The following is a 24,329-nucleotide window of genomic DNA, read 5'->3' on the forward strand; positions in this document are numbered from 1 at the left end:
AGTGAGTGGAGAAAAGTGCACGTCCAGTTTTAGTCTTTTACATGTGATTATTCAGTTCTCCCAGCACCATTTATTGAATAGAGATTCTTTTCCCATGTGTATGTTCTTGTTTGGTTCATCAAAGATTAGGTGGCTGTATGATGTTAGTTTCATTTCATGGTTTTCTATTTGGTTCCCGATGTCCAAGTCTCTATTTTTGTGCCAAAACCATGCTGTTTTGATCACTATGCTCTTGTAGTACAGCCTGAGGTCTTGTAGGCTGATGCCCTTGGCTTTATTTTTATTACTAAGACTTGCCTTGGTTGTATGGGTTTTTTTCTGGTTCCATATAAAACATACTATTTTTCCAATATCTTCAAAATATGATATTGGTATTTTAATGGGGATTGCATTGAATCTGTAGTTTGCTTTGGGAAGTATAGACATTTTAACAATGTTGATTCTAAACAGCCATGATTATGGTATGTTCTTCTGTTTGTTAATATCTTCTGCTATTTCTTTTCTTAGGGTTTCATAATTTTCTTTATAGAGGTCTTTTAACTTTTTTTGTTAGGTATATTCCTAGGTATTCCACTTTCTTTGAAGGTACTGTGAAGGGAATTATGTCCTTCATTAGCTTCTCATCTTGGTTGTTATTGGCATATATAAAGGCTATCTGATTTGACATTGATTTTATACCCTGAGACATTATTTTTTGATCACTTCCAGCAGCCCTGGGGTAGTCTTTGGGGTTCTCTAAGATCATATCATCAGTAAAGAAGGAGAGTTCGACCTCCTCTGCCCCCATTTGGATGCCCTGTATTTCCTTCTCTTGACTGATTGTATTAGCTAGAACTTCTAGCACTATGTTGAATACTAGTGGTGATAGAGGGCAGCCTTGTCTGGTTCTAGTTCAAAGTGGAAAAGCTTTCAGTTTTACTCCATTCAGTATAACATCAGCTGTGGGTTTGTCATAGATGACTTCAAGCAGTTTAAGAAATGTGTCACCTATGCTTATGTTCTTCAGAGTTCTAATGAGAAAAGGATGCTGAATTTTATCAAATGCTTTTTCTACATATATTGAGAGGATCATATGATCTTTGTTTCTGCTTCTGTTGATATGATAAATTATGTTTATGGACTTGTGTATGTTAAATCAGCCTTGTATCCCTGAGATGAAACCTACTTGACCATGATGAATGATGTTTTGATGTTTTTAATGTGTAGCTGTAATCTATTGGCTAGGATTTTATTCAGAATGTTTGTACCTATATTCATTAGTGAAATTGGTCTGAAATTCTCCCTTTTAGTTGGGTCATTTCCTGGTTTTGGTATCAGGTTAATGTTCACTTCAAAGAATGTGTTGGGGAAGATGCCTTAATTCTCAATTTTTTGGAATAATTTCTGCAGTATTGGTATAAGTTCTTTCTTAAAAGTTCGATAGAATTATGGCGTGATGCCATCTGGACCAGAGCTTCTCTTTTTTAGTTGGGCAATTTTGTATTGTTTCTTTGAACTCAGTTCTTGAAATAGGTCTGTTCAAGAGATCTATTTTTTTCCCTGATTAAGTCTAGGGAGAGGGTGTGATTCCAGGTATTGATCCATTTCCTCCACATTGTCAAATTTCTGGGTGTAGAGTTTCTTTTTTCTTTCCTTTTTTTTTTTTTTTTTTTGACAGAGTCTAACTCTGTTGCCCTCAGTAGAGTGCCATGGTGCCACTGTTCACAGCAACCTCAAACTCTTGGGCTTAAGTGATTCTCTTGCCTCAGCCTGAGAATATAGGTGCCTGCCACAACACCTAGCTATTTTTTGTTGTTGTTTACCAGGCCCGGCCCGGGTTTGAACCCACCTGCCTCAGTGTGGGTGGTTGGCACCCTAACCACTGAGCATGGGTGCCGAGCCTAGAGTTTCTTATAGTACTCAGATATGGTCTCTTGTATTCTGTCACTGTGCTGTTATTTCTCCTTTATTTTTTCTGATTGAGGTTATTAGAGATTTTACTTTTCTGTTTCTAGTTAATCTGGCCAAAGATTTATTGATTTTATTTTTTGAAAAAAATTTTCATTTCACTAATTTTCTGAATGATTCTTTTGTTTTCAGTTTAATTCATCTCTGATTTAATTTTGGTTATTTCTTTTCATCTGCTAGGTTTGAGATTAGATTTTTCTTCTTTTTCCAACTCCATATGATAGTTCAGAATTTTGTTGATGCACTGTCAGTTTTTTGAATGTAGGCATCTAATGCAATAAATTTCCCTGTGACTGCTTTTGCTGTATCCCACATATTTTGGCAACTTGTGTCTTCGTTGCTGTTATGTATGGGGAATTTAACGATTTCCTCTTTAATGTCTTCCTGAACCCAACTATCATTCAATATAAGGTTGTTTAATCTCTAAGTCTTTGTGTGGGGATGAACATTTTTGTTGGAACTGAGTTCCACCTGTATTGCCTTGTGTTCTGAGAAGATACAAGGTGTAATTTCTATTCTTTTAATTTTGCTGAGGTTTGATTTGTATCTTAGGATGTTGTCAATTTTGGAGTACATACCATGGACTGATGAGAACAATGTATATACCGTAGCTTTGAGATGGTGTGTTCTGTATATGTCTATTAATCCCATATTTTTTCTAGGATAAAATTGAAGCCCTTTGCATCTTTGTTTAGTTTCTGTATAGAGGATCTGTCCAGTTCTGTCAGAAGGATGTTAAAGTCCTCAACTATTATGGTGTTATGGGATATCACTCAGACCCGTCATACATCTGGGAGCATTTAAGTTAGGTGCAAGTATTTAAAATTGAGAAGTCTTCTTGTTGCATTGTTACTTTGACTAGTATAAAGTGTCCATTTTTGTCTTTAACTTTAGTGTCTTTATGAAAATTAGATTACAACCCCTCCTTTATTCTGATTTCCGTTTGCTTGAAATACTGTTTTCCAAGCCCTGTCCTTCAAAGCTAGGTGTTTCTCCTGGAGACAACATATGGATGGCTTGTGCTTTTTTGTTTTCTTTTTTTTTTTTTTTTTTTTTTATCACGGTCAACCTGTGCATCTTCAGTGGTGAGTTCAGCCCTTTGCTTTTTTTTGAGAGAATTGGTAAGTGTGGTGGAATTCTATTTATCTTATCCTGTGAAAGTCTGTTGTGTAGTTTTATCCTTTGGGCCATTGTGAAACTACATTTTGACCTTTAAACTTTAGGGTGTTTACATGGTTGGAGGTCCATTGTGGTGGTCAGTGTTGAGAAGAGGTCTACATATTTACTGAAAAGCTGGTCTTGTTGTGGTGAATTTCTTCTGTGCTTGTACATCTGCAGAAGATTTTATTTATCCATTAATTTTGAAGTTCAGTTTAGCAGGATAGAGAATTCTGGGCTGATAATTGTTTTGTTTAAGAATGTTGAATGTTGAAGGTGGATGATCATGCTTTTCTGGCTTGGAAGGTTTCAATTGAAAATTCTGCTGTAATCCTAATGGCTCTGCCTGTATAGATCGGTTGGCACTTGCTCCTGGCTGCTTGTAGAATTTTTTCTTTCATTTAGACTTTGAAGAGATTCATTACAATGTGTCTTGGGGAGGCTCTGTTTGAAGTCAGATTATCCAGGGTTTGATATCTACCTGAAAGGAGTGTATCGGGGTCTTTACTAAAACTTGGGAAGTTTTCTTTTGTCATGGTCACCAAATGGGACTTCTGTTCCTTTGGAACAATATTCTTTCCCTTCAGGAATCCCTATTATTCATATATTTGAATGCTTCATGGGGTCTCGTAGTTCTCTAAGTGCCTATTTTGCTTTCTCTCTTATTTTTTTCTACCTCTTTAACTATCTGGGTTAACTCGAACACTTTATCTGCTACCTCTGAGGTTCTTTCTTCTCCATGGTCTAACCTGTTTTTGATATGTTCCACTGTATCTATACATTCCCTAATTGTCTTCTTCATTTCCTTAAGCTCTGTCATATTCTTTCTGTATTCGACATATCTCTCATCTGATTTTTGTTTCTGTATTTCCATTTTCTCACCCATTCCTTTCACTGTCTTTATCATCCATATTTTAAATTTCCTTTCTGTCAAGTCAATTAATTCTTTATAGGCAGAGTCTTCTGCAGTAGCTGTCTCATGGTCCCTTGTGGGGAGTGTCTCTGTTTTGGTTCTTCATGTTGCCTGAATTTTTCTGTTGGTTCCTCCTCATGTGTTCTTTCTTCTTGTTCACCTCCTTGTCCTCCTTTTTCCTTCTCACTGGCTCCTTTGTTTCAAACAGAAGTCCTTGCTCTTGATGACAGCATGTTGCAATATGTTGCCAGGACACCAGGTGGCACTGTGGTTTTGTTAGGAGACAGAGAGCACAGCCAGTAACCTCTATGATTCTTACACCAAACATGGTTGCCTTGGGTGATTGCCTGATTGTTTCATCAGCCTTCGGACCCTTCTTCGTTGGGATTTTTAAAACTCACAAGAATCCTTCAGGAGCAGGTCTCACATGCCCTTAAAATCCAGTTCCCGTGGGATGTGGGAGTCCCTCAGCCTGTCCTAAGGGTGGATTTCTGATCCTGGCAGGTGGAATTAAGACAGACGTGCTTTCCGTCCCTTCTAAGACCTTCTCACAAGCTTCCCACAATGGTAGCCCCCTGACCTTCGCAGTATGGCTACCTCACTATGCCATACTGAGGGATACTTTTCATTCAAATACTTTTATCATTTGAAGTTAGACTCCTGAAAATCTATGGCAAGCCCACTTCAACTGGCATTCAAATCCGGTTGCTGTCTACTGTTTGAGTTTGCCCACTCTTCCAAGCTTGCCACTCAATGTGCAGCTTCCCCCAACAACTGAAAACTCTGGAAAGGCCTTCTCTTGTCTTGGGCCTCTGTGGACAGCCAGCTGATCCCACCCATTCCCAGTAACTTGCCTAATTCATCAGATTTCCATCCCTCAGTATTATACGCTGTAACCAGCTGACTACCTCCTCACTGTGCTCACTGAGCTATGACCCTGGGTAAGGTCCCCACACCAGCTATGGCTGGGTTCTCTCTTTTCCCCCAGTCATTCTAGGAGAGCTCAGCTGAATGATCCTTTTGGCCCGCCAGCTTGCTCGGCCCCATAATTGTGGTTTTGATTTTCGTTTTCTGATGATTAGTGATGTTGAGCATTTTTTCATGTACCTGTCTTACCTGTCTGCCTTTTGTATATCTTCTTTTGAGAATTTTTTTCACCAATCTTTTGCCTATCTTTTAATATTTACTTGTTTCAGCTTCTTACATGTTCTGCTTATTAACCTCTTATCAGCTGGATAACTTTCAAATATTTTCTTTCATTTGATGTGTTGTTGCTTCACTTTGTTGTTTTCTTTCCTGTTTCTGTACAGAAGCTTTTAGCTTGGTATAATCCTGTTTGTCTATTTTTGTTTCTGCTGTTCTTTTGAGCTTTACCCAGGAAAATGACCTGGATTATTTTCCCAATGTTTTCTTTTGGTAGTTTAATAGCTTCAGGTCTTATACTTACGTCTTTAATCATTTTTAGTTTGATTTTCTTATATGTCCAGAGATAAGAGGTATAGTTTCATTGTTTTGGTTATGATAATCTGGTTTTCCCAGCACCATGTATTGAAGAGGTTGTTTTTTCCTCATTGTGTGTTCTTGGTGCCTTTGTCAAAAATGAGTGACTGTAAATATATGGCTTTATATGAGGGTTCTCCAATCTCTTCCACTGGTCTATGTATCTATTTTTCTGCTAGTACTGTGCTGATTGTAGTATATTTTGAAGTGAGGTAATGTGATGCCTCTAGCTTTGTTCTTTTTGCTCAGGATTGCTTTGATTATTTGGGATCTTTTGTAATTCAATATAAATTTCAGGATTAAAAAAAAATTCTTCTGAAGAATCAGGTTTTCTATTTATTACTTCCTTTTTACTCTTTTTTAAATCTATATTTAAACTTGTTCATTATATTTCATGAAGTTTCACCAAAACTACATCTAATAAAAGTTTTCTCCTTTATTCTGTTTGTGTGTTGAATTATATTGATTGATATATGAATATTAAATGAATTTTTGCATTCAGAAATAAACTTCACTTGATTATGATATGTCATCTTTTCTAAATTATTGGTTTTGATTTGCTAATACTTTGTAAGGATTTTTGTGTCTCTGCACATGAAGAATATTGGTCTGAAATTTTCTCTTTTTTTTGTATAGTATCTTTTTCTGGATTTCTTTTATCATTTGAAGTTAGACTTCTGAAATTGTTTGAGAAGTGTTCCTTCTTTTACCTGAAATAACCTGTATAAAATTTTGTGATTTCTTCCTAGAATGCTTGAATAAAATTCTTCACTGAATCCATCTAGGTCTGGAGTTTTCATTGTGGTAAGGTTTTTTATTAAACAAATTAAATTTCTTTTGTTTAATATATAAGCATGTATATATTCTATTTCATCTAGTGTTAATGTTGGGAAGTTGTATTTTTAATGGATTTTATTTATTTCATCTAAGATGCCAATTAATTGGCATATAGAAGTTTGTAATATTCTCTTTTCATTTAGGATCTGCAGTAACAATCCTTTCATTTCTTATTTTGGTAATATCTATTCACTCTTCTGAATCAGACTAACAAGAGGTCTATCACTTTTGTTGATATTTTCAAAGAAAGAATTTTGGCTTTTTGAAAATATTTGAGAAATAAAAATTTTATATATTTAAGGCTCACAACATGATGATTTGACATACATATACATGTGTGTAATGATTATTACATTCAAGTTAATTAACACACCCATTATCATTCATAGTTATTTGTGTGTGGGGGGGTATGGGTACTCAAAATTTGCTCTCTTATCACATTTCAAGTAAATAATACATTGTTATTATAGTCCCCATGCTGTGTCTCTTAAAACTAAAAGTTTGTACTCTTTGACCAAAATCTCCTCATTTTCTCCATCCTTTAACTCATGGTAAGTATAGTTCTGTTTCTTTTTTTTTGTTTGTTTTGTTTTTGTTTTTTTCCTGCAAGTTTGACTTTTTAGATTTCACATATAAGTGAGGTCACATAGTATTTTTGCTTTGTGCATGCCTTATTTCATTTCGCATAATGTCTTCTGAGTTCATCCTGTTGTGGATGGCAGGTTCACCATCCTTTTAATGGCTGAAGGTGTACATTGATGCCACATGTTCTATAGTCTCCTGTCAATGGACTCTTAGGCAGGAAACATTTGGCTTTTAAAACTTTCTATCTTACATATCCTCTATATTATGAATTTGTACCCTTATCATTTAAAATCTTATTCCTTTTAATTTTTGGTTAATTTTTTTCTAGTTTCTAAAAATTGAAAATTAAATCATTAATTTTAGAATCCTCCTTGTTTCCTAATGTAAGCACATAGGGCTATATTTTTTTGCTGCTTAATAGACCTTTAAGTGCATTATATAAAATCTGAGATGTTTTATTTTATCATTCAATTGAAATATTTTCTAATTTCTCTTATGATTTCTTCTTTGATCCATAGATTATTTAGAAGTGTGTTTTCATTTAAAAACATTTTTTGTTTTCCTAGATATATTCTTGTTATTATTATTACTATTTTTGGTTGGGGCTGGGTTTGAACCCACCATCTCCAGCATACGGGGCCAGCGCCCTACTCCTTTGAGCCACAGGCACCACCCTCTATTTGCTATTGATTTTTGATTTGACTCTGGGGTGGTTTGAGAACATATATGGAGTTATTTTAATACATGGAAATGTAGTCAGATGTGTTTTATGGTCCTGCATATCATTTATAGTAGTGAATACATCATGTGCATCTGAAAGTAATGTTTATTCAACATTTGCCATAAACACCAATTACCTGATGTGTTTTTCAGATCTATGTATCTACCAATTGCTTCATCAATTAGATAAATGTGTTAAAATCTCATATGATCAGTAAAATTTTCTATTTCTTTTTTTTGAGTCTGTTAATTTTTGCTTTATGTATTTTAAACCTTTGTTACTAGTGCACATACATTTATGATCATTAGATTTTCTTGGCAAATTAACGCTTTTATAACTAAGACAAATCTCTCTTCATATCTTGTAATATCCTTTGTTTTTAAGTCCTCTTAATCTGACCTTAAAATTGTTACTACAGTCTATTTTTTTATTTACCTTGTGTATGTTTTCCATTGATTTACTTTCAGCACATATGTATCTTTAAAGTGTGCCTGTTGTAGGTAGCTTTATTATCTATTCTGACAATGTCTCCCTTGCATCTGGAATGTTTAGAATATTACCATTAATGTAACTATGATATATTTGGATTAGGTGTAGGATTTTTATTACTGGCTGTTTGTTTGTCTTTTATGTTTCTATTTCTCTGTTCTCTTTTTTCTATCTTCTTAAGATTATTTAAATTTGCCTTTTTTAAAAGAGTTCCAATTTAACCTACTAATTGGTTCTTTAAGTATACTTTTTTGCATTACATTTTTGTGACTGCAATAGAAATAACAATATGCATCCATAACATGCCACAATCAGTTAACAGAGTTAACATTATGCTACTTCAAATAAAATGTGCAAATATAACAACCTGTGTCCTACACCCTGGAGTCCTTTACCCTATAGTTGCCATATGTGTTACATATGCATTCCTAAAAACCTTCAGAGGACAATATTATACTTCTCGTTTTAAACAGAAATATGTACCTTAAACAAATTAAAAAGAAAAAAGACCACCACATACACATCTGTTGCAATAAATTTCCTTCACATCTATTACTGTAAACCATTTTGAATCAGTGGATATATTAGACAATAAAGTAGGGTTTGAAAATAGAGGAGACTTTGGTACCACAATTTTGTTAACTGCTTATAAATATTGAATAAATCTCCAACCTCATCCATTTCTATTTTTAACTGGTAGAATTTAGCTGGTAAAATTGTAAGTTCTTATTTAATTAAATCTTTATAATTGGGGAAAGTCTTTGGATTGCTTCAGGCATTAGAGAATATTGGGACAATTTAGGCAAAGGTTTAAAGTGATCTACTTGGACTTTCAAAGGCTCTACATTTCCAGGCCTTCTTCTATCAGCCTAGGAAGATGCCAGAAAATATTCAATATTTTAGAAAGGGCAGGGGTGGCCAGATGCCCATAGTGCCCACCACATACATCGGGGCTGCCAGGTTCAAACCCAGCCTGGGCTGCTAATCAACAATCACAACTACAACAACAACAACAACAAAAAATAACCATTAATGGGGATCCTGGGGGTTCTGGTAAATAGTATCCCTTAATAAACCTATAATTAAACATCAGGAATCAAATGTGAGATAAATATGAAACACTGCACAATGTTGGTGGATAACAAGGCCGCCTCATCTATCACAAACTCCTGTTTAATAAGCCAACAAATTCCTTGGAGTAAAAAGGTCATTTCTGTAATGGAGGCTTTGAATCAAGTTCAAGAGGTTCCTCTTTCTGACCTGTCCAAGTGACATTGGGACATTTTCAGAAAAAATTATCTCTTTATTATGCGTTACTGTAACACCAAACTTGCTAGGACATGACTCCAAACTAAAAGATATGTGAAATTCTGTTCGGAGGAAAAGATAATATTTGAGTTTCTTGACGCCTCTGGACCAAAACTGTTGTGTTCTCTGCAGGTGGAAATTTGGGCTCAAAATATTTGGCTAAAAACAGCAAGAAGTTAGGGGTTAATTCAATCAAGGCACAGCCCTTTTGGGTAATGACCTCGGTTTGTTGTTTATGGTCTTATTTTGCCTTCTATAAGGAATCTTTTAGGGAGGCAATTTTTGATTCATTCAATTTTTTAGATGTTTTCTCATATCAATTTAAGAAATGTATCCCTTTGCTTTTGCAGGGTCTTCAATCTCTTCTTTACTAATGTGCACTACTAGTAAACAATTTTATCTACATTGAAACTTCTCTATGTAGCTATTTTAATTCTGAGTTGTCTCTAATAAGATTGACCTATTTTCTGAAAACACACAAGCTCTCTGTCCCTCATTTGTAAAACATAAAATTAGTTCAAGTCTCAGAAGATAAAGTTTCAAACTTTTTAAATTGAGACAAACCCCTATCCAAAAAAAAAAAACCCAAAAAACAAAAACCCAACAAAATAAAACAAACCTACCTAAGACCTCTAACTGGATCCAATCCAGTGTTAATTATTGGATACTTAGATATTATCTGATCCTGGAGCTATTCCAGTCTATGAATTGCTCAAATAATCTCAGAGAACTTAAAACAGAAATTCTTAGACCTCAGAATTCTAGGAAGAACTCACCCATAATCTTCAGTCATTGTGGGAGATCAGTGGGCATAATGGGTCCTGGCCCTTGGTATATTTGCTTGGTTACTCAGTGCCTTTGGGGGTCACCAGAGGTCTATTTTGAATCTCACTTCTGATGCCTTTCTGCTAAAAGGAAAACCTTAGACAGATTAACTTTAAAGTAGCTTAACTGAGCAGAAAAAGATTCATTTCATGAGCCTGGTAGCAAAAGGAACAGAAACAGTTCAGAGATCTTCATCCATAATGTGAACAGAGAATATTTATAGCCAGAGAATGGAAGCAACATATAGAAACCCCCCTGAATAGTTTTGTGTTTTCTTCATGTGGGTATCTTTTGATAGTTTTTAGTCTGTGATTGGCTAAAGGCTCAAATGCTATAATTGATCTAAGGAAAGAAGACGACTTAATAAAAGGAATGGGTAAAAAAAAAAAATAAATAACAACAACCCAATGTAATTCTACAAGTGAAAAAAATGATTTAAAAATTTTGCTTCCTATGTGGCAGAGAAAGCTCCTAACAGACTATCCTCCCACAGATAATAGCCACAAACTCTGAATAAATATGAATCCATTTACTTGAGAACTCTTTAAACTCCTTGTAGGAATCAGAAGGATTTAAAAAAGGATTTGAAACTTGGATGAAAAGGTGAGTACCCATATGAGTTTCCCATTTGGAAGGCTTTGGTCTGGAAAGTATACAGCAGTATACTTCTGTCTTTACACATATATATATAAAGAATGGAGCATTATACAACCACACCCACAAGAAAAGGATGAGAGGAGAGTACTGAAGAAGGGTGCCACAAATTCTGTGTATAAACTCTGCCTAAGTCTTTGGCTCACTCTTGAAACATCCTTGCAAAGTATAGGCTCAAAGCATTTTGCATTGAAGGAAAACAAAGTATTGTTCTGAGATTTTAACTGTTATTCCCAATATAGTCACGAAGAATAATACAGAATCCAGTTGAAGACCAAAGTTAAAAAAATTTTTTGAAAGCAGTCAGAGAAATAAGTTGAAATATTACAGGCTTGTACCAGAATCTAGCAGACGAGACAATGGGATAGTGGAAAATTATATCGAAAATGTTGATAGAAAAAACTTACCATTGCAGAATTCTATATCCAGAAGAATCTATCCTTCAAAGACAAAACTGTACACTTTTTTCCTTAGAAATTCAGCCTCTTACTTTATCTTCTTGAACATTAACGTTAGCACCATTACAATTCAATACAGTGCTGGAAGTCCTAGCCAATGTATCAAACAAGAGAAAGATATCAAGGGTCTCTAAATGGGGACAGAAGCAATCAAACTATCTCTCTCTGATGATGATGTGATCTAATACTTAGAAAACCCCAAGGATTAGATCATGAGACTCCTGGAGGTGACTGAGAAATATAGCAACATCTCAGGATATAAAATCAATGTACACAAATCAGTAGCCTTCATATATTCCGGTAACAATCAAGCTGGGAATTCAAGCTGGGAATCCCCTTCACATTCCAAAGAACATTTGGAATGTATTTAAGATGTTAAGGATTTCTACTATGAAACACTGAGAAAAGAAATAGCAGATGATGCTAACAGATTGAAGAACACATCATGCTCATGGCTTGGAAGAATCAACATTGCTAAAATGTCTGTTCTGCTCAAAGCAATTTACAGATTTAATACAAACTCCATTAAAAGCTCTCAAGGTCATTTGCACTCGAATATTTAAAGCAGCACAATTCACAACTGTAAAGATGTGGAAACAACTTAAGTGCTCTTCAACCCACAAATAGTTTAATAAATTGTGGCATATGTACACCATGGAACACTATTCAGCCATAAAAAGATGGGGAGTTTGTGTCTTTTTTTTCAACCTAGATGGATTTGGAGAATATACTCCCTACTGAAGTAATACAATAATGGAAAAACAATCATTGTATACTCAGTTCTAATTTGAAGCCAGTAGGTTAACAACTACATTTTCACATGAAAATATGCAATTCACTTTGGAGTGTTATAATGGTTTTTGGTTGTTTCATAGTTGATTTTAGTTGGGGAATAATTTTCTTCATTAAAGTGTTTTGATTTTTATTTTCTGTTTTATTATAGTTGCTATGAATTCATTCATTCAATTTTCTTCTGTTCGTCTTGTGGACTTGATGTAGTTTGTAATCTAATATGCTCAGTTCAGTGGTGTCCTCCTCTGTCAGTGAAGCAAAGTACAATTTCTTTTGATAATGTTTTTCCTTACTAGATGGTTACTGCAAGGCTGCGTAACATTCAATTGTTTTATTTTCTTCTTCCTTTGGGGCCATTCATAAACGTTCCTCTTTTCTTGCTTTTTCTTCCTTCACCATCTGAAATCACAATTGATTTTCCTTCTTTTGACCCTCTCCTCCTCCTACACAACCAGTACCTTTCCAGGACTGCCCTGAAGACTGGCAGTCGGTCTTTCTATCAGTGACTTGTAGATCAATTCTAGGCTAACTACACGTGTAAAAGTGAAAGAGACTCACACTTTGAGGACAGGTAACTGTGGCAACTTTTCATATTAATATATCATAAATCGGTCCCAGTGGAGAGAGAGGCATCATTGGCTTTTACTTCAGAGAAGCAGTGTGATACTAAAGCAACTGGTGCGAGGTTGCTAATCATGTAAAGGCAATGGAAAATTAAGAGCTAGTAATTTATGTAAGCTGCCTAAAATCTAAACAAATGCCTAAGGACTGCAAATACAATATGACAAGTCTGATGTGCAAAGAAGTGTTTTACACTATACATCAGTGCACATATTTTGCTTATGTCCTAAGAATCATTTTACAATCCCATCTTCTATATTAAAAATTAATCTTTTGTATTCAACTGGATGGAAGTGGAACACATTATTCTTAGTAAAGCATCACAAGAATGGAGAAGCAATAATCCTATGTACTCAATTCTGATATGAGGACAGTGGATGACCTAGTACCTGGTGGGGGTCGGAGTAGGAGGTGCAGGGAGAAGGAAGGAGGCCGGGGGTGGGGGATTGGGTGTGACACACCTCTTGGGGATGGAACATAATTGTAAGAGGGACTTCACCTAACAAATGCAATCAGTGTAACCTGGTTTTTTGTACCCTCAATGAATCCCCAACAATTAAAAAAAATAATAATAATTTAGCTCAGTGTGGATTATGACTGTAATTCTATTATTCTGGGAAGCCAAGTCCAATGGATCACCTGAGCTCAGAAGTTTGAGTCCAGCCTGAAAAAACCTAGATCCTGTCTTTATTAAAAATAGAAAAAATAGCCGGGTGTTGTGGTGGACACCTGTAGTCCCAGCTACTTGGGAGGTTGAGGCAAGAGGATCTCTTGAGCCCAAGAGTTTGAGGTTACTGTAGGCTATGATGCCATGGCATGCTACTCAAGGTGACAGAATACGATTGTGTCTCAATAAATAAATAAATGAATAATTTAACTAAATATAGTCATTTCAAAGTTCCATTGAAATGTTTTAAAAAAACTTTTTTTTTCTTTTTTTGAGACAGAGTCTCACTATGTTGCCTTTGGTAGAGTGCTATGGCATCACAGCTCACAGCAACCTCAAACTCTTGGGCTTAAGCAATTCTCTTGCTCTAGCCTCCCAAGTAACTGGGACTACAGGCACCCACCGCAGCATCCAGCTATTTTTTGGTTATAATTGTCATTGTTGTTTAGCAGGCCTGGGCCGGGCTCGAACTCACCAGCCTCGGTATATGAGGCTGGCACCCTACTCACTGAGCTATGGGCACTGAGCCTAAAAAAACTTTTTCTGAGCAGCTAAATGTTACACAATTTTAAAATTCATGTTTTTTAAACAGTGTATTTGAAGCTAATATAGTAATTCCTAATAAAAATATCAGGATGGATATAATCAATGCAAAAGCCCCCTGCTTATGGAAACTTCTATTAGCAGGAGTCATCATATTTGGAAATCTGTCAGTTCTTACTGTTCTTTATCAAAGAGAGAATTTCTGGGCGGCACCTGTGGCTCAAAGGAGTAGGATGCCGGCCCCATATGCCGGAAGTGGCAGGTTCAAACCCAGCCCTGGCCAAAAACCGTGAAAAAAAAAAAAGAAAGAATTTCTTCTGAACTTATGGTTAAAAGTCCTCTAGTAGTATCTGAAATTTATGTCTCATTTTATGGTATTTCACATGCTTGTTCATTATCATTATTATATTATGGGATTATCGCCTAATATCTCATTGAAATTTGACATTTTTTCCCAATATACCTTCTCTTCCACTTCCTGATTATACTCCTGTTAGCTGTTACAAGTTATGTATCCTCAGTTTATTTATAAAGTGCTTTCATGTCCAGGTCCTTGAATTTATAAACTACATCCTTTCATAAAGGCATGTCTGCACTTTCGTAGTCTTTCTTAGCAGCTGTTCTCTTGTAGACCCATCTTCTTTCACTTGCTGTCCTCTGAGATCATCTGTGTGATATGTGCACTATTTCACAGAGATGGGACCTGATTTGCTTGTGAACAAAATCTTTAGCGTTCTGGAATCTGATTTAATGGGAATCTCTGCTTCTAATTCTAGGTGTTTCTTAGGTTCTTCTGACCAGAGCAATAATATGAAAGCAGATCTGTAGCATCATTCACATTAAGGTTCTCTGACATCATCAGCATCAAGTACCCCAATTTCCTAAACTTTCTTCATATTCAATAAGGTCTAAAAAAATAAAAACCCAGCAAGTGATGTCCAGGTTCCAAATGATGCAACTCCCTATAAACTATGTGAACAAGTGAACTTCCAGAAATGTCTTAATTCTTTCCATTATTGTGTTCTCCAGGTGTTGTCTCTCCTTTCAACTTAAGACTTTTACTTCTATGGCTCTTGGTTCTGAGGCTGACACAGCCAGAGGTATTGCCATTACTATGACCTTTAGTGTACTGTGTGGAACCACAGCTCAACTTCCAGGTACAGCAGAGAATGTCAGGAGATGCTGCAGGGAGCCCCAGAAACAAACAGCGGTGGACATGATAATTTCACCTTTATCTGTTGCATCTGTCCTATTCCTTCATTCTTCTACTTTTGTGATTCTGAATAAGCAGGTGTGCTTCTATCTCACTGACTTTCTTACTTTCAATACCATAACTTCCATCATTTGTATATTTGTGTTTCATCATATGCAGTTTCTTCTGATTTATATACTGGTACCAGTTTTTCAATTTTCTCTCTTTAATTGCATCTAATCTTTTAGTGCACCCATCTACTAAGTTCCTTGTTAATTATATATTTTTTTGATTCTGAAATTACTTCATTCCTTAACTTTATTATTTCACATTTTATAATTTTTAATTTAGAAAACTTTGTGAGCTCATTTTTTCCCCTCAAATATTTAAGCATATTTCTAATGTCCGGGATTGATGTATAGCTATCCTTCTCTGTTTTCTCTTATTTCTGCACATTTTCACTCCTTATGTGTTTCAATAGTGTTGATTTGGTATTGAAAATTACAAGGGGCTTGGCACCTGTGGCTCAAGTGGCTAGGGTGCCAGCCACATACACCTGAGCTGGTGGGTTCGAATCCAGCCCAGGCTGGCCAAACAACAATGACAGCTGCAACCAAAAAATATCTGGGCGTGTGGCAGGCACCTGTAGTCTCAGCTACTTGGGAGGTGGAGGCAGGAGACTCATTTGAGCCCAGGAGTTGGAGGTTGCTGTGAGCTGTGATGTCACGGCACTCTACCCAGGGTGACAGCTTGAGGCTCTGTCTCAAAAAAAAAAAGAAAATTATATTTTAGGGTGGCAGCTGTTGCTCAGTGGGTAGGGCACCTGCCCCATATACGGAGGGTGGTGGGTTTGAGCCCGGCTCCTACCAAACTGCAACGAAAAATAGCTGGGCATTGTGGCAGTGCCTGTTGTCCCAGCTACTCAGAAGGCTGAGGCAAGAGGATCGCCTAAGCCTAGGAGTTGCAGGTTGCTGTGAGCTGTGATGCCACAGCACTCTACCGAGGGGGACAAAGTGAGACCCTGTCTCAAAAAAAAAAAGAAAGAAAGAAAAGAAATTAATATTTTAAGTGTACTAATGGAAAAACTTTGAGGCTTAGTAAGAATTATCTTCCTCCCAGGAGAATTTTATCTGCCTCTGCCTGGTTTCTAAAATGATAGGAAGTTTTCTCATGTACTTTGATTAAGTCAGGCTGCAGTCTGCTCAATTCCTTTTTATTATTGATATATGCTTATTTATAGGGTAAAGGCTTTCAGGTTTTTAGTCCAAAATAGTGGGTGATTTCATGGATCAACTTCAACTATTGAGTTCTAACCCTTGAGACCAATAAAAGCTCAGTTCAAATCAAACTATTGGCTGCCTCTTCCAGGACAGCAAATTCTTGCAAGGTCAAAGTGGCCGTAAGTGGTGTCTTAAATTTTAGAGTTTCTGTCCTCTTTTTGGCCCAGTAATTTCTCTGTACCTTATTGGGTTCTTGATATTTAAAATAGAAATAAATACTAATTCAGTTGTTTTGCCAAGGTATTGGCTTATATTATTAGCCTCCATTGCTGGAAGTAAAATATCTAGAATTATTTTCTCTTATAAAAAGCCTAAACTTATTTTATATTGGAGCAAGTCCACTAATAAGCATTTCTATGACAAACATCTACTTCAAGATTCTAATTCTAAAATAATTAGATTTGCCATGAATCTGTAGCTTAGTTGAAAAGAAAGCAGTAACTCCTTCAGTGTCTTACAGTGTTTGCTTTCATTTACTCACAGGGGACTTACCCACAGGAGTACTGTATCCTCTGATAAAAGTTTGAAAATTTAAGTGAAACTAATAAATACAAATTTTAATTACCCTTGCAATCACATTCTGCATTTTTCTGAATTCATAATAGCCTCAAACAAGCCAAATTACCCCCATTTCTAATCCCAGGACTTCATTATATAAGGAAAATGCATAGGACAAGGAAAAGCATGAACTCCTGCAATGGTTGTGTGGCATCTTGACTAAAGGAGGCATTGATGACATGTAATTCAAAAAACCTATTTGTTCCATGTTTTTTGTTTCGTGGCCATGTACTGTGTACTGTAGTGCAACTGTTGATTTATGAGAGGTTTCCCCATTCGGCTTTGCAGTAAAGTTAGAACACATTATTGGGAAAGGAGAAGTGGAAAAAGAAGAAGCAACATGATACTGCAGGCAAATTATCAGGGAGATTTCAGAAAAATACACTTAAGTATTACAGAACATATTTATATCTTACTGCTAATATCTATGGGGTTTCTTTTTAGAGTGATGAAAATATCCTAAAATTATATTGTGGTTACACAACTCTGTAAATATCCTAAAAAAACATTGAAGTGCACACTTTAAGTGGGTGAATTTTATTGTATGTGAAATATATTTCAGTAAGGCTGTTTTAAAAAAATCTTTGCATGTCTATGTATCTTTTAGCAATCTTCAAGTGTCCTAATTTAAATGTCAGTAGTTCACAGACTATCAAATTTATACAGAAAAATGATTAAGTCAATTCAGAAAATATCTAGATTCTAATTTTGGTTTTATAGTTGCTGTCTGTCTAACCAAAAGTTGGTTATTTAATATCATCAGGCTTTAGTTTTCTCAAATATTGTGGGAATAACAATGCACTCTTGCTTAGAAGCAGAGATTGAGATAAGATTGCCGTTTGAGGGCTAAACCATGAGAGTGCCTTCAGGTGAAGCGGGGTGGAGAGAGTAGGCCAGGACAGGGAGAAGTATCAATTAATAGTAAGAATGCAGTCTCAGCTGGAGGGCAGCTTTTGTCTTGTCCCTCAAGTAGGTCAATCACTTGCCAAAATCTGAGGGTGGCAGGGTGAGAGGGTACAGTCTTCAAGACTGGTGGCTATTACCTTTCAGTGGTCATCACTCATTGTTGCTGGGGGTGGGCACACTTGCTAGGAAATGGCATGTGGGTTAGGCACGAACAGCATCCACTACTTCCTCCTCCCCCATAGTACTGCTATGGGAGCAACACTGCATAAAGCATAGTATATAAACCCTGGCACATAAGAAGCACTTTATAATTAGGAACTATTCTTCCAGGGTATAAATTATCAAATGCACAGACAATGAAATAACGAATGATAACTACCCCGTTTCCCGGAAAATAAGACATCCTCCGAAAATAAGACCTACTTACAGGAAAGATAAGACATCCCCTGAAAATAAGACCTAGCGCATCTTTGGGAGCACATCTTAAAATAAGACACTGTCTTATTTTTGGGGAAACAGGGTATTGTGTAACACCACTCAGTAAGAAATCTTACCGTACATGTTGCCTCCTCATCAAATTCGTATGTGTGATTTATTGAGCATGCTTCATGAAGAGGTTTTAAAGGAGTAACTTTCACTGGGCTTGTCCAACCTGAAAGAAAATTCAAGTGTTCTAGGTTAAAAACACAATAAAAATTTCTTCTTTTACCAGAAATATTTCCTACTAGAAAGGTAAACTATGTGTTGTTAAATGATTCTTCAATGGATTATCTAATAATTTTTCTCAACAGTGAGAACATAATAGCTCTATAATTTACATAATTAAAATAATGCAGAATTACTTCTTGTTTATTACTTATTACTGGAGGTGACCTAATTGGTACTATTAATCTGTGTATGTGCATATAGACATGTTGGGGATGTTGGTGACACAAAGTAGGTCTGGTTATTATGTAGATAATTCATCTAATGATAGAGTAGAAGGCCTAAAAAATTATCAAATATAAAAGCAGAGTTCAAAAAGCATTTAGTACATCATAATGGAAGCTGATGTGTATATAAAGATGAAAAATGGGGTTCCTGGTTTGGAGGTGTCCATGAGCAAGTGGAAAATATAGGCATCAACTAGATAATTTGAATATAATATGGCAACCGCAATCATAACTGAGCTCTGTGTGCTCAGTTATGGGGTGATTAGGAAGGCAATATAGTCCTACCGCATTGTCAGAACCTAGGCATACCTTCCTGGACAAGATAGCTAACCTAATCTGGACAATTGAAGGGGATTTGGATAAAAAAAGGCAAGCAGTGGAAAAGTAGTCATTCCAGGTAGGGATACTGTATGTGCAAAATGCGAGGTTATGCTAGATCATAAAATGTTAGGGGAGAGATGGTGAAAGGAGAACCAGTAGGTCAAGGTCAGGTCATGAGGGTCTTGGACTCAATCTACAGAGGGAGTGCCCTTGAGGAGTTTAATAACAGAGATTGATTACTCTGGATTGGCTAGGTGACTTGTGTAGATGAAGATGATTGTAGTACCTCTGGTAGTTTCCATAGATATCCTTTCTCCTACCCACTGGGGGCTTCTCACTTGGTCCTCTATTCATGGCTCTGCTTCATGAATTAATCCAACTTCACAAAATGTGAATGTGAACATTACAATATGAGAGTTAGGTGGACAGTACAGAAGTGTTGATGCAAGGGAGAGATGAATTGTGAAAGATGCTTTGGACAGCACAAGAATTCCATGATCACTTGTAGACCTCACTCAGGTGGAGCTCTGTAACAGAATCCAGCAGATATTGAGACTTAATAATATATACACTTTCTTGATTTTGTGTAAGGTGGCTGCCATCAGTTATTTGGCCCATCTGAGCTTAATTTTCCTCACCTAATGATTATTTTCAGAGTTATGGAAACTATAATTGATAAATATAAAGGAATTAACCTATAACTTAAATACTATCATGCTTATTACAGGTCAGTAATTACCAATTTGTGGTTGTAATAATGTTAGTAATTGTAGTATAAATGTTGTAATGCCATTTGTTATCATGATAATTCAGTCAGTATTTGACTAAGAAAACAGGACAGAATCTGAAAAGGGGACTGGCAAGGGAGGGATGGGAAATAAGCAAATGCTGGATAGTCTGTGGACTTGGAAGGGAAGTCAGATATGTGAATGTTGGCTGGCTTTGAGGCACCATTGTTGATTTTGGAGACAAAGGAGACCATGGGAGAAAATGAGGGTAGCCTCTAGAAGGAGAGATACTCTGCTCGCTGACAGTGATCAGACATGGAGCAACTAGTCTGCAACTGCCTGTTGCCAAGAGGATGAGAGACCCCTTGTCTGACCAGGCGGCCTGCAGTGGACTTTCTGCAAGAGAGCAGGGAACAAAATACCTCCCATCTCATCCCATAGGAGGGAGTCAAGAGGTCCTGGTTCTCCTGCCCCTGGCCTCCTGCAGAGGCCAGAGTGTTGGGTAAATTCTCTGAGAGGACTTCGCATGGTGTGGGGTGCTGAAACAAGCACAGGATGCTGAACTGAGTGGTAAGCCATTGAACCAAGCAGAGAGCTACTGAGTTGAGTGGTGGACCTCTGAAATTAGCAGCACAGGCAGCCCACTAATCTGAATGGTGCACCTGCTTAGAGGAAATAGTGGTGCCACAGGTCTAACTTTGGTGTGGGAAGGTGTGGACTCTCCTGGTCTGCCAGCAGAGACCTTTTCCCAGCTCCCTGAGGAGTCTTTGCCTGGTATCTGTGCCCACTGACCACTGGAGACCCTCTGAACTGCTTTGAGTGGGTGTTGCTTGCACTACCAGAGTGAGTTTAATTGAAACTCTTAGTGAGAAATGCCCGGGGATTCTTGTCCTCTGGCTTTCACTGGGGGGTTGCACTTTCACTGCATATTTGACACAGGGGGTGTTAAAACAATGAGGGGCCTGTGTGAAGATTCAACTCTTTTAGCTGTCACCGATGAGGGGCAGGGCCACAGATGTTTGCATATTTGGCCACAAATATTCCTGTAAAATACTGTGACCCCTTTGAATTGGTAGAGGACAAGCTGATGCTAAGACAGAGCCAGGTTATGCTATATCACTAAGCTGGCCCTCAGAGACTCTCACTCAGCCCTGAAAGGGAGGTCCCTGAGATTGCAGGGGAGGGGTAACAAGCACAAGCTCCAGCTCACTGGTGAAGGGGTGGTCAGCTCTAGTTTCTGAGGCCTCCAGATCTGGTCTCGCCCCACCTGTTTTAGTTGCCATATAGGTCTGTACTGTATTTCCTGATGATCCACAATTAGATTGTCTTCCAATAACTATTCAGGGACAAACTATCATTTAATCTATAAAAGTATAACTAATATAAAAAGCAGCTGAAAATACTCATGGGGAGGAGCCAGCAGAAGAACTATGGCAACATGAAAAATTAGAGCAGATAAACTCCCTCAAGGGATTATAAGAGAGATATAGCAGAAATACCATCCATAGAAGAATTGTTGAAATGTTAGAAATAGAGTTCAGAATATGGATGGAATATAAGATGATTGGAATGGAGGAGAAGATGGAAACAGAAATCAAAAAATAGTACAAAAGTTGTCTCAGGAAGTTAGTGAATTTAAAGACAATGTCACCAAGGATTTGGACAAAATGAAGAAAGATATAGCAGAGCTTAAGGAATTGAAAGAGGCATTCAAAGAGCTCTGAAACACAGTTGAGACTCTCAGTAACAGAGTAGAACATGGAGAAGAAAGAATTTCAGAAATTGAAGACAAGACTTTTGAAGTATCCCACTCATTCAAAGAGGCAGAAAAAAGGAGAACAAAAATGGACAATTCCATGAGAGAGTTATGATATCATTCCAAAAAATCAAACATCCAAATTATATGGATTCCTTGAAGGAGGAGAGGATGGTCCTAAAGGCACAGATTCTCTACTCCAAGATATTATGGAGGAAAATTTCCCAAGCACTACAAGAGATACAGAAATTCAGATAGTAGACAGTTTTAGAAGCCCAGCAAGACTCAGTCCAAATAAAACATCTAGAAACATTGTGATTAAATTTGCCAAAGTTAATACGAAGGAGAAAATCCTGCAAGAAGCTAGATGTAAGAAAAGTCTTAACCTACAAAGGGAAAGAAATCAGGATGACCACAAATATTTCAGCTGCCAGAAGAGGATGGTCATCAGCTTTTAACCTTCTTAAACAAAATAATTTCCAGCAGGATCCTGTATCCTGCTAAACTGAGTTTTATTTGTAATAGAGAAATCAAATATTTTACTGACATGAAAATGTTGATGGAATTTGTTATAACTAGATCAGCTCTAGAGAAGGTACTCAAACTCATTCTTTATAATGATCAGCATAATGGTCCACCACCAAAGTAAACTCATCCAGAAATTAAAGAACATATCCTAGATTCCACAATAGAGCAATCAATAACAATAAGCTCTAGAATTCTTAAAAATGAGATAACCAAAACTCCACCATAACTATTGATTTTCATAATAAATGTGAATGGCTTAAATTCTCATCTAAAGAGGCAAAGGGAGGCTGCATGGATACAAAAGCTCAGGTTCATTACCTGTTGTCTCCAAGAAACATACCTACCCTCAAAGGATAAAATAAGACTCACGGTGAAGGGATGGAAATCAATAATATAGGCAAATGGAAATCAGAAAAAAGCAGGGGTTGTAATCTTATTTGCAGATACAATTGGATTTGAACAAATAAAATAAGGGAATATAGGCGAATATTTTATGAGAAAGACCCCCCTTCCCCCACCCCCCGGGCAATTGAACCAGCATCAAAAATACACCACTGAGACCTGATCAAACTAAAAAGCTTCTGCATAGCCAAGAACACAGTAAGTAAGCAACCAGACAGCCCTCAGAATGGGAGAAAATATTTGCAGGTTATGTCTCCGACAAAGGTTTAATAACCAGAATCCACAGAGAACTCAAATGTATTAGCAAGAAAAGAACAAGTGTTGCCATCTCAGGCTGGGCAAGGGACTTGAAGAGAAACTTCTCTGAAGAACATAGGCGCATGGCCTACAGACATATGAAAAAAATGGCTCATCATCCTTAATCATCAGAGAAATGCAAATCAAAACTACTTTGAGATATCATTTAACTTAAGTAAGATTAGCCCACATCACAAAATCCCCAAACCAGAGATGTTGGCGTGGATATGGAGAAAAGGGCACACTTCTACACTGCTGGTGGGAATGCAAACTAATATGTTCCTTTTGGAAAGATGTTTGGAGAACACTTAGGGATCTAAAAATAGACTTGCCATTGCATCCTGAAATTCCTCTACTAGGTATATATCCAGAAGACCAAAAATCACATTATAACAAAGATATTTGTACCAGAATGTTTACTGCAGCCGAATTCATAATTGCTAAATCATGGAAGAAGTCCAAGTGCCTATCAACCCACGAATGGATTAATAAATTGTGGTATATGTACACCGTGGAATATTATGAAGCCTTAAAGAAAGATGGAGACTTTATCTCTTTCATGTTTACATGGATGGAGCTGGAATATATTCTTCTTAGCAAAGTATCTCAAGAATGTAAGAAAAAGTATCCAATCTACTCAGCCCTACTATGAAACTAAGTTATAGCTTTCATATGAAAGAATTATAACCTAAGAATTGGGGAAAGGGGAAAGGGTGGTGGGGGGAGGGGAGAGGATGGGTGGAGGGTGGGTAATTGGTGGGACCACACCTAGGGTGCATCTTACAAGGGTACATGTGAAACTTACTAAGTGCAGAATATAAATGTCTTAACACAATAACTAAGAAAATGCCAGGAAGGCTATGTTAACCAGTTTGATGAAAATATTTCAAATTGTATATAAAACCAGTACATGGTGCCTCCAAAAAAAAAAAAAGAGAATACAAGGGTAGACACCACGTACTGGTCAAGGGAAGTACACAACATAAAGAGATCTCAATAATTAACATTTATGCATTCAGCATGAATGCTCCCTGATACATAAAACATGCCCTAAAGGATCTGAACAATATGATGTGTTCTGCATTTTAATAGTTGGAGATTTTAATGCTCTTTCTACAATACTGGACAGATCCCCAAGCAGAAACTGAACAAGGAAGTAATGGACTGAAACTTGGCCCTAGAACAAATGGACTTAGAAGACATATACAGAACATTTCATCCTATCAAAACTGAATACACATTTTCATCAGTCCACAGATCATCCTCCAAAATTGATCATATCTTAGGACACAAGTCTAACCTCAACAAATTCAAAAGAATGGACATTATTCCTTATATCTTCTCAGAACATCACAGAATAAAAGTTGAACTCAACAGCATCAGAAATATTCATACCCAAATAAAGTCATGG

At 36.8% G+C, this 24,329-nt stretch overlaps 1 protein-coding gene across 1 annotated transcript in view; it reads right to left on the reverse strand.

Annotated features, from left to right (window-relative positions):
- SPATA48 (spermatogenesis associated 48) overlaps positions 1-24,329 on the reverse strand; it is a 72,504-nt gene that overhangs the window by 40,334 nt on the left and 7,841 nt on the right. Inside the window, exon 2 of the mRNA XM_053553871.1 lies at positions 18,509-18,606. Within this exon, the coding sequence (XP_053409846.1) occupies positions 18,509-18,606 (98 nt within the window). The remainder of the gene's footprint in view (positions 1-18,508; positions 18,607-24,329) is intronic.

The sequence above is a fragment of the Nycticebus coucang genome, chromosome 11, assembly GCF_027406575.1.
Source record: "Nycticebus coucang isolate mNycCou1 chromosome 11, mNycCou1.pri, whole genome shotgun sequence".
Classification (NCBI taxonomy): Eukaryota; Metazoa; Chordata; class Mammalia; order Primates; family Lorisidae; genus Nycticebus; species Nycticebus coucang.